Source organism: Cololabis saira, chromosome 2 (assembly GCF_033807715.1).
Source record: "Cololabis saira isolate AMF1-May2022 chromosome 2, fColSai1.1, whole genome shotgun sequence".
Taxonomy (NCBI): domain Eukaryota; kingdom Metazoa; phylum Chordata; class Actinopteri; order Beloniformes; family Belonidae; genus Cololabis; species Cololabis saira.
This window is the reverse complement of record NC_084588.1, coordinates 21,875,670-21,887,587: the sequence shown is the minus strand read 5'-3', so window position 1 is coordinate 21,887,587 and position 11,918 is coordinate 21,875,670. Positions and strand designations below refer to the sequence as shown.

The window sequence follows — 11,918 nt, the reverse complement described above, 5'->3', positions numbered from 1 at the left end:
TGTTGTCAAAATATTTTTATCAAAATATGATCTTTTTTATAGGCCAACAAAGTGAAATTTCCAATAGTATTGGCTACACATTCTTGCTGTCTGACACTTTATTTACTTTTACTTTATTAACTATTAAAATTTAGCCATATTATTTAAGAGCTTTTATGGATACTAAAATATTTTTGGAATTTAATAAACTTGCATATAAACTATATTTGGTATCAAAGACATTTATAAAGGAAAAAAATACTGACAATAAAAACTACTCTGGATATATGTTGAACAGTACAATTTACAAACATTACCATAGGAGAACACTGAGTATAGTGCAATTAAGCGCGTTTTTCCTTTAATAATGATGGCATTCACTATACAATAGTGAAGTCAAAATATTTACATTTAACAGTCATGACAGTGTTACAGTGTTACAGGGGCCATTCAGCACAGAGAATGAGACTACTATCCTTCAACATCGGTCCTCCGTCTGTGCTGCAGGGACTCACAGTCCGGTTTGTTCATTGTCGTTTTCCTCGTAGGCTCTGTTACTGTGCCCATCGAATTCTCGATCGTAAGGATTGTCCATGGCCACAATATCTGGTTGCCTGCAAACACAAGAAGCATAAGCACCAGCAAACCCACTGTGCTAGAAATTTGTGTGAGACAAAACTCACTTTCTGCGAGCTCTGGCACCAGAGACGATAAGGTAGACGCCCAGTAGGACCACAAGACCCATCACCACGCCGAACATCACCAGCCACACTTCCACCGTCTGCTCGATGGGTGGTGTCAGTGTTGGTGGGACACCCACAAACTCCAGTGTTTGGTCATCTAACTGGAAGACATCATTGATTCGACCTCGGTATGATCTGGAAGGGATGAAATGGGTTTGTCATCAAATGTGGGTAGGAAAGGGTCATCATGTGTAGCTTACTTCCAGTACATGATGAGGTATTTTTATGGTGATATATTAAACTATACTGAAGAATATTTATCTTGGCCAAGGATTGCTCTTTATTAGTTTGACACAGACTGTGATTCAGATAAACCCATGGTCTTATAGATAGAACAGACTTGGTCACTTTTCTGAACCAATTAAGGAGCTGCATCCAGTTTTCTGATCTGAATCAAACTTGGAAATAAGGAAAAATAAAGTTCAAATAACTTTTTTTGATGAACTGGAGGTGCGTTGGCATGAAATACCCTCTATGCATACAAAAAGAGGGTATTCAGATTGAACTCATGCCTCACCTGATGGATGCCTCCAACACTTCTCTTGGAATGAATTCAGAGGTGTTTGTTGGGTTGGTCGCCACAATGAAGAAGGAAATCCTGGCAGTCTCATTTAAGGTGAGGATGTTGTCTGCTCTGAAGGTACAAATAGACAAAAACTTTTAAAACGATTTACTATGAAGCACAAATTCAAAGTTTTAAAAGATGCATAAATTATGTTTGTAGCATTAGCCTGCGGGACGATGCAGGACACTGACTTGAAGACCAGCGTTTGGTTCTTTTGGCTGTAATACTGGCTCATAGCGTAAGCAATGGTGGCCTTGAAGAGGTACAACTCGTTGTCATTCCATGAATACTGAAAGAGATTTTAATACAGTTGTATTTCACTTCACTTCAGTGCTGAATTCGTGTCATTCTTAGGTACAACCTGATAACATTGTAGTACTCACAGCAGCATCACCCATGGCAGCTTTCAAACTCAGTCTCACTTTAATGGAAAAGCCGGGATCTACAAAATGAGGAAATAAATCATTTATAATGAATATAGGTGTGAAAAGACAAAGCAGAACAGAACAAAACAAAATTGTCATAAACAAGAAGTAAAACTGGTAACAAGTCAAAGAGCTAGTGCGACAATGAAGGACAAAATAAATAAAACTTAAAACCTGTTTAGTACCCTTGGGATGACCAATGTGTTAAAACTGAGCAATTGCTGAACTTTGCATCATATTTACTGCTACAGCAGTGCTGAATTTTCCTGTTTCTTTTCTTAAAGCAAACAAGTGTACAACTATGGAAATAATGTAACAGTGTAATCTTTTATACTCACATGGTTCTTCAATTGGCTTGGTGTTTGCTTTCTTCAGCCAGTCATAAAGCTTTTGGAAATAGTCTAACAGGGGTTGGGCATCCATTCTAACGTCCCCAGCTATTGTTCGCAAAGCCCTTGTCCAGGACTGGGAGCGTCCCAATTCTAACATATCCCTAGGAAACAAATATTACTCATAAAAATTGATGTACACACGTACCACAAACATGGAACAGGACAAGGACTTTGTGTTTACCTCAGTTTAGCTCCAGCTTCTTTGGAACCAGTGATGTCACATGTAGACAAGGGTCCTGTGTGGTGGGCCGCATCACATAGTGCTTTCTGGAACTGAAACTGGTAGATCGTTCTTGTAAAGTACCTGCATAAAAAAAAAAAAAAAAAAACACCATTGGCCGAAGGGATACACTATACTACTGTATACTGCCTTTGAGAGCAAATATATGGGTGTTTGGCGTGAGTAACACCGCAAAAAAGTCTCAAATAACTTGACCCTGGCATTTTAACTTTTTCTAGGCATTTTAACTTTTTGCAAGCCATGATTTAATAAAGGCCTTTTATATTTTTCTAAACTTCTTGAGTGCCTCGGCTTTTTCTTGTTTTTGTAACTTGACCCTGTAATTTGTTTGCGCTGCCTATAGTATGTGATATTACAAATATGTGAGCATTTAATGTTTGCAGGTTGCTGTTACATCACAGAACCATATCTGGAATCATCCTCTCTTCTCTTTTTTCTGCTCTCAGTATCGCGTCATGTTGCGTACGCAGTGAGCTACATTTGGTCTGCTAAGGGGGCATGAGCCCTGAAGAATAGAAAAATGCAGTTCTTTGACTGAACACTCGGGGCTGTCTTTAAAAGTTAATTAATCTTTACTGGGCCACATGTTAAACTGTTGAAGTTTACAGCAGAAATAAACATAAGTATACCCTGATATAAAGAATGTTTTTGGTCTTTAAGGAGTCCCGGGAACCAAAGGCCCGCAGTCAGTTAGCCGGGTGTCAGTCTCCTTTCATAAGTATGAGTTGACTCTTGTTAGCATAATGACTTGCTTAAGATGTGTTTAACCAAGCTAAAATTGCTAGAATAGGGTGAGTGAGGTTAAGTGAACACATTCAAACCCATCCTTAGACTTGTTTGTTCTGGCCATTAGCCTTTTGGTTCAACGCACTAATTATTTAAATCCTGTTATATTAAAGGGAGCCAAGCAGTTTTAAGGCTGCATCTCTATAACACAACACAATTTTAAGTGTTAGAGAGAATGGAAGTACCAGTGGTCCATTATAATGGATGGTGCACCTGAAACATCTGAGACTCAAACTATTGCTTTTATTTGTATGATATACAACTTAACAACGTGCTTACCTGATGAAAGAATAGTCTCCAGATACATGGAACAGAGCAGGTGGGTCACAGTAAGTTTCATCCCTTGGCACTGGCTCCATAACTCCTACCAGCTCCCTCCTGTTAAGACAGCACACAAACAATCAACACTGGTAGTATCAGACAAACCTGCACTGAAGCAGCTGCTACAGTGCACAAAATGAAACATCCATCCACTGTTGCACAATATTTGCTCATGGTGCTCACTAAACGTGAACACATGTTGACGCGTATGCTGTGAATTCACATCAACAGAATTAACCAGCTGCATTGTTGACAGATGCCTCATCTTAGATTCTGCTTACTTCATCTCCCACCAGCGCTTCATCCATTGATCTGTAGTGATATTCCCTGCAAGCACTTGCCACCTCCACTCCTCCAGCATGTAAGTAAATGGCAGTGTGGCCACAATGGTGAGCGCCTGCTTCATCAGGAAGTTGATCTCAGTTTCTGCAGACAAAAATCAAAACATGGACAATAAGAGAAGAGCTACAATACAGGAATCATTTTAGTTGTTAAGTTTGCATGAAAAGCTGCTCCAAATACACCAAAGATATGTATTATAATTGTGAGTGAGACAAAACTTTTCAAGCATTTAATTTGCTCTTCATGAACTCTTGCAGAATCAGTAAATCAATTACTTTATATTGTAAGTAACTATCAAAAGGTTGAAACTTTTGTTCTCTTGAAAGTTTTTGGCAACTATGTTCTACCAAAGTCTTTTTCAGTTCTGTCAAATAAATAAACATGACTCTGTTCATGTATATTTCTCCACAGCCTCATCATGGGCAACATTTTAGATTTTCTTTGTTGTAAATAATGGCACAATTAGAATTTGAAAATTTAAATTTGAGTGCAACGCTTACTGATTTCAGTCATAACGTTCTTGATTTTTTTTCGGGGGAAGTTGCCGTAAAAAAAAAAATATATATATATATATATATATATATATATATATATATATATATATATATATATATATATGTATATATATATATATATATATATATATATATATATATATATATATATATATATATATATATATATATATATATAGCCAAATCAATTAAATAAATATGGTGCACAAAGGAATTATTATTATTATTATTATTATTATTATTATTATTATTATTATTATTATTATTATTATTATTATTATTATTATTATTATTATTATTATTATTATTAATATTATTATTATCATTATGAATAGTATTATTAATATTATTATTAAACTGTTGACTTTAGTCATACCGCTGTCATAAATGAAGTCAGACGGCAGGAGACCCAGGCTCTTGAGGTGTTTTGGTGTAGCAGCAGAGAGAGACATGATTTCTCCAACAGCCTCATGGAAACCCTCATTGGCTCCATCTCTCAGAAGGTAGGAGAGATTGCGGTAAGCCATCTGGTACTGGTTGTGACCCATCTCATGGTGCACTGTGAGGAAGTCATCCATGTTGACCTTGGTGCACATTTTAATCCTGTAAACATCACAGGAGTGTTTATGTCAGCATTTATTGCATTAACATCAGATACACTGAACCAATAAAAGAGTCAATGTTCCATGGTGAGTTATAATTTAGAAATATTAACCCAAACTGATAAAACATGAGCCATAAAACCTCATATTTTGTAAGTGGGCAATCTTTACCCCTGTCGTCAGCAGGGTAATTCTGTGGACAAACCTTGTACAACCAAGTATATTTGATTGTCTTAATCAGCAGGAAAGAATGACTCAAAGATTAATCAACATCACGTTTTCAGCGCCTTTATATTTACGGCTGTCATAAATATGAACTGCTCTAGACTGAATTTACAATTCATATCTTCAATGTATCCAATAAAAGAGTAGGACAGACCTGTGTGGATGATTAAATACTGCACTTACTGAATGTTTTTGTGAATTCATCATACCTGAAATCTTCTCTGTTTCCCATGTCCCAGGCTGTGGGGTGACAGACCACCTGGCGTCCATCAGTGGGTTTCACCAGCATTGAATTAGTCCAAAAGTTGTCAAACATCTTGTACAGGCCAACAGACATGAAAAACTTTTCTGCTTCTTCAAAAAGCCGCCTCTCAGTCCAACGCTGAAATTCAAGGTGATATTTGGTAGAGAGGATTACGTTATTACTCCACATAATAAGGTGAAAAGCCACCTTTAAATGTATCTAATGACATTTAACAACTTTTTGTTTTTGAATTAGCAGCAAATTGCAGTGTACCTGTTCCACCATAGTTTGGCTGACATCGATATCTGGTTTGTCAGGGTAGGGCACTACCAAAGGGTACAGGTTGGTCCAGAATCTTCCCCACATGTCACCTGAACAGATAACACAATCAGTTGTTATTTTCGACTTGAAGCAAAACTTAGGTACTACTAATTCAGAAAAAAGCTGCAAAAAGGAAACGAAAAATATATATAACAGATTGATTCATAAAAAAACATATGAGACAAAAAAAATAAATGTACAAAGTTAATGTTTTTCAAGACAAGTTTGAAAGGGCTATAAATATTTCAGACTTTATGCTAGATATAAACAATAAAAGGAAATGTATAGTTCCAGGGATCTGCAAGAGTTTTAGTGTATGACAGGCAAGAGATTAACCCCAAATTGAACTTCAGTCAGCTTCAATCCCTCATTATACATCATAGCTGCTGTAACCACATGGGCAAAGGATTGTTGTGACACGTTTGCCAAGCTTAAAGCTTATTCGTACTGCTTTTATTTCAGCAAAAGTATTAAAAAATGATGATGAAAAAAAGAGAGGCTCTACTAAAATAAAATAAAAACCTCATTTAGGGCTAGTTTCAACCTCTTTCACCTCAAAGGCGTCTATAAACCATTTTTTCAACCAAGAAATGCAACCATAACAGAAATAAAAACCTTCACTCATATTGCTATCAACAACAACTCCAAATGCCAGGCTTTGTGATGGCATGGGGTTGAATCAGTGTCACTGGGAATGGCTATTTACACTCCTGCAATCGCAGAAAAACACATTAAGATTTCGGGAACAACATATACTGCCTTCAAGACAACTTACTTTTGTCAGAGAAGTCTATACATTTAAAAAAAAAACTATGTAAAAACACGTTTTGCATGCATTACGACGCCTTGACTGAGAAAGAAGTTGGATCTGGACTGGCTGAAATCCAGAATTCTGACATAAAGAATGCAACAAAAATGACCAAGAGCCAGTAACAATATATAATGGAGTTGCAAAACTAAGTTGTGTGTGTTTTTTTTTTTTTTTAATGTTCAACTTGTGCTTGGGATTTTGGCAAGAATGTATGCACATCTATTGCTAGCTGGCATCGCTAGAAGATCCACTAGATTAAAAAAAAAACTTCTTGTAGTTGTTTGACTATGCAGATAAATAATAGACACTAAAATTGTAGATGATATAAAGGATAGTTTTGCTCCCATGGCAACAACGAGTTGATTTTATTAATATAATTAGCATCAGAACCAAGCCAGCTCAGTTGTAAAGAACTACATCCTTGCCTCAAACACCAGGTGCATGTTTCACATTTCATATGGATAACTGGAAATGATACGTTTGCAGGAAGAATGGAGGAAAACATCGTAAGCTCTGAATATGTGTAGTTTCATGAGTGACAGAATGCCACTGGAGTGATTTGAGAAGGAAAGACACCAGTAAAAAATCAAAGGTTAAACTGCAATCTGGGTACACAATGGATTGATTAAAAAATTTATAAATAAAACTTGTACAGCTGTTGTCTTGTATAAGCCAAAACTTTTGAACCTGATGACGCCAAGTTATGTCAAAAAGGTCATTGAAAATCAAGAATACTTAAAAAAATGTGATTAAATAAAAAAAAAAAAAGGCACATCAGCAGCAATTAGATTATTTCCAGGAGGTTTGAACGTACCCAGCAGGTGGGCAGGCAGAGGCCCCTGTGGATCGATGTGTCCTGGGTACTTCTCCATAAGTCTGCTTCTCACATAGGTATGCAGCTCCTTGTATAAAGGCAGGATCTGTGAAAATAATAATGATAATAATAATAAATACATGTATAAGAAGAGGCAAAAACAAAGAAAAAAAAGAAAGAAAGCGTAATAGTTAGCTGTTCGTTTTCGCTCTTAATGATGCAGATGGATGCAGTGAAATATGAGGCTCGTCCACCACAGCTAAAGCCACTGGCATGCACCCACCTGTTTGTATATTGAACGGACATCTTGCATCAACTGTTCTCTGGTGTACTTTAACTCAGGGTCTTCTTCCACGGTCTCATAGTTGTATCTCCAATAGGCTCCATAGTCTTCAAATCCTGCACATGTGAATGTGTGAGTGTGTGTGTGTGATGAGAAACAGATCAAAAGGAAAGGTCTCTTTAGTGTATTGCATTTGAAAAACTGATGCAGACTACCTTTTGCACAGTAAAGTAAGCTATGACCAATAAGAAGAAAGGGATGTTATTATGCAGGTGGATATTATGTTGTGCCTCTGCGTTCAAATGACCACAGAAAGCTTTCAGCCTTGTGTGCTCCTATGGTAAACTATTTTTACTCGTCAACAGTCAGGAGAGTTAGCTTAGCTCCTTGAGCATTATTATAGACACCCTGAAGCTGCTCGGTTATTCAAGCTCTGAAAGTGTCAGCTTTTCTTTTTTGCATCACCATTCAGTTTGGCAGCCTCATTCTTCAGGACCACATATTCTTCGTACAGAGGTCTCATCTTCTTCCCCACCTCCGTTCTCCAGCCCTCCCACACGTGAAGACGCTCAGAGTAGTTCATGCTGTTGGCCATTATATGCTCCAGACCTGTAAGTGGAGTAAGGCAAGGGTCAGAGACAGAGAAAACTGAGATCTGAGAAACACTTTGACCTTTTCTTAAAATTTTTCCTCAGCAAAGTTTGGTTAAAAAGTATTTGGACTATGGCCGTGTTTATATGGTGTTGGCTTTACACACCACAATAAAAGGACTTGAAACAAAACAACAACTGACTGAAAGGAAGTTAGTTCTGACCAAGTTGTGGTCCATTCTCTCATTAAATCATGAAAAATAATAGATAAAAGGTCTGCGATGATATCAGGTATTGAGTTGCCATTTGGCAGCTGTGTGACTGGAGCTACCAATATGGAGTCCAAGCCTATCTCCATAAAAATGAAGATGGCCATCATTAGTGCTTATTAATATTCACATTCAGTTAAATTCTAGAAAACTGATAGGATGGTGGTTTTCGGTGCAGATGGATCATGACCCGAAACATACTGCTGAACAAACACAAGACTTTTTGAAAGGAAAGAAATGGGATATTCTTCAGTATTTTAGTTACTGAGGATAAAACTGAAGGCAGAAAGGCTTTCAAACAAGTGGCAACTGAAGATGTCTGCAGTGAAGGGCTGCCAAAGCATCGCCAGGGAGGAAACTGAGAATTAGGTGATTTCCATGCGCTCCAGAACTGTAAATTATTGTTATATTCACTAAAACATTATCTAGTTCAAATACTTTCAAGTCTATAAAAACTGTAACACTTTGCTTACAAATTGCTGTAATTCTTAAATTGTAGATTATTTTATTTCTTTATTTAGTGAAACCTCTGATAGTAAAGCTGAAAGTCTACAATTTGATCACAACTTGTTTGTTTGGTACTGTGTTTGCTTTCTAGTATTTCACTTCTGGCAAGAAAATAACCTTTTATACTTTAAGTGCATGTTGCAACCTTTAATTTGATGCTTTGATATAAAAGGACATGACTCTACTTGTGTAAAAGAGAACTTTCGCAAGACTCTTTTTATTGGGTTACGATAAAAGCCTCTGAATAACACATTATAAAGGTCATAACGTTGTCTGAAGTTCTCAGGAAGTGAGTGTACAAAAATAACAGCAGAATATCCATAAAGTATTAGTTTTTCTTTTGATAAAATTACGTCGAAAGTTGTGAAAATATTACATTTAAGCTTGTCCTGTAGATGCAAAAGAACAATTTTACTACTGAACTACATTTTGCAGTAAAACGGCGTGGAGTGGAAGAAGAAAAGGAAGAGGGGCAGAATGGACACATGTCAGTAAAGGTTTTCAGAACTAAATAATATTTCAAGTCTTCTTTGTAATATTTGTAAGAGATGAGAATACAAAGCAAAATTTTACAATTATCACAACAGTACAGTATCATTATCTTCTCAACCAAAGAGTTAGGTAATAAGTGGTTCATGTAACAAATTTTACCTGGCTCCAAAGTCTGGCAGTCACCCGGGTTGTCCTGCATACACACTTTTGATGTGCTGTAGATCGTACTCATGTCACTCATGATTTTACTCAGCTGCAAGAAGATTTCAAAGAAAACACACGGCGAAAAACGAGTTTATTCAGTCCAGAAGATAGAATGTGTAACTTTGACATTCGTACAAATATGAGTACAACATATATTACAGGAGATGTTCTGACGGCAAAATTGAAAGTGGTTTTGGTCTTACGCGTGCAGCTTTCTCTGGCGACAGCACACCAGCTCCTTTGTCTTGTAGGGAGATGAGCTGCAACTTGATTTGTGGGTCACTTATCTCATTGATGGGATATTTGCTGGACTCTTCAGACCTATTCGTGTAGAAAGCGCTCCAAATGTTCCCCTGTTCTGACTTCACAGGGCAAAGAGAGAAATTATTCATCTGTGATTCAAAGTCAAATTCATTAATAATGAAATGATCAGTGTTTTCACAGCATTGGCTTCCAAACACCTACCAGTTTGTCTGAGTTTTCCGTAGTGATGTTCGTGTTATAGGCCCATGATGCCAAGGAGTATTGGTACATACGCTCGCTGGCCTCCTCGTCAAACGTCTTCAGGAACTCCCTGGCTTCAGTCTCCACCGTGGCCTGCACAGAAACAGCCCAGGACACAGCCAGCAACACTGCAAGGATCTTAGCAGACATCTCGGCTGCTGCAACTTCATCCACAAGCACAATGACTCTGAGGAGGGTGCTCACTGTACTGTTATAAAGTTTTGATAAGGTTCAGAGCTGCCTTGGCCTTTGGACAGCAAAGCCATAACTGAGGGTGTATGGGAGTTTTCATTCACGGAAACGTTTCAGCAGAAAATAGAACATCACGGGCTGTCTTCACACAGCTGGGAGTCGGTGTTATACTTTGATACACTATCAGTCATGCAAAAGACACGTGTCTCTCTTGGAAGACCTTGTTGTTTTTGCATTTTGTGAGTTCTTTTGATAAGGTCTCTCGTGTTGCCTTCCAGCCTGTCAGCATAATAAAACAGAGAGTTTTGTCATAAACTCCAGGTACACTGGTTTGAGCTAGAAAGCAGGATCAACAAGGATTACAACATTAATCTTTTAAATATAAAAAAGGGAATTTATTTTATAAAGTTAATTTTAATCATTTATTCTTATTTAACGCTTACCTTTAAGCCTTCTTTCACAGATTTTACTCAAGGCCATTTAATGAAGTGTTGACCATGATGTTTTTTTTGAGAATAATAAATAAAACAGCAAAACAATAAATCAATAAGATAAAAATAACAATAATAATCACTAAATAATAAATGTATCTTCGTAAACAAAGTTGATGAGGATGAATAAATATAAATACTAAATGCGTTCAGTGTCATGCTCAAAAAGTAGTAGGAAGAAGAAAAAAATGTATTAAATTCTACCCCCATAAATATATACATATACATATACATCCCTATACACATATATATGTGCATACATACACATATTTACATACATATAAAAAACTTACATGATACACACATATATCTATTTATATCTATTTATATCTAAATCTATTTTTATATATACATACATACACTCAGACACACATCTGCACAATTTTATTTATCTATTTTTCCCCTCTTTCTTGTTCCCTTCTTCCATTTTTCATGCCCTATTTCCTTGATATATACATGTAACCATTTTGAAGTTTATATATCAATATCAAAAATATATAAGACAAATACAAGAAAGAAATAAGACAAAAACTAAACTAAGAAAAACTAAAAACAAAAAGGTATTCATAGTGGCAGAACCATTACCCCTTTCTTATTTTAAGTGTGACCATTTGAGCACAAACATATCAAGAAAGCAAGAAACAATAGTTTCATTTGATTCTACAATCTCGTTATCTGTTCATATCAGATTTACCAGTATAATATGTTAAATGTAGTAGTCACCTGTTCTGGGAATGATAAGAAATTAGTCATAAGGCCAAAGTTTGATGTTAACATTTATAACCCAAGACAGATATCATCTTATTCTCATACTTTCTGTGCTATAAACAATTATCTACTAAAATGATAATCAAGTAAAAATAAATAAAATAATAAATCAATAAAATAACATATAAATCGATTAAAAGGCTAAGATCAGTACAAGAAAGCTCTCTTTACTCTGGGCTTTGTTTGGTAAACACTCATATGTGGAACGTGACTTTATATGCTGCACCTTTATGGTCAATAAACTTTGTAATAAGGCATTTTTTCGTAAAGTTTATCTTGCAATATACAGGTA

General features: G+C 36.3%; 1 protein-coding gene across 1 annotated transcript; it reads right to left on the bottom strand.

Moving 5' to 3' along the window:
* Positions 1 to 313: 313 nt before the first annotated feature.
* ace2 (angiotensin I converting enzyme 2) lies at positions 314 to 10,375 on the bottom strand. Its single transcript, XM_061740746.1, has 18 exons — positions 10,137 to 10,375; positions 9,875 to 10,033; positions 9,627 to 9,720; positions 8,075 to 8,218; positions 7,610 to 7,725; positions 7,327 to 7,432; positions 5,654 to 5,751; positions 5,346 to 5,518; positions 4,686 to 4,912; positions 3,734 to 3,878; positions 3,411 to 3,509; positions 2,286 to 2,408; positions 2,051 to 2,205; positions 1,671 to 1,729; positions 1,479 to 1,576; positions 1,240 to 1,356; positions 663 to 857; positions 314 to 593 (listed from the first exon to the last, which is right to left on the bottom strand). The coding sequence occupies exons 1-18, from the start codon at positions 10,323 to 10,325 to the stop codon at positions 491 to 493; spliced, it is 2,400 nt and encodes a 799-aa protein (XP_061596730.1). The 5' UTR covers positions 10,326 to 10,375; the 3' UTR covers positions 314 to 490.
* Positions 10,376 to 11,918: the final 1,543 nt, after the last annotated feature.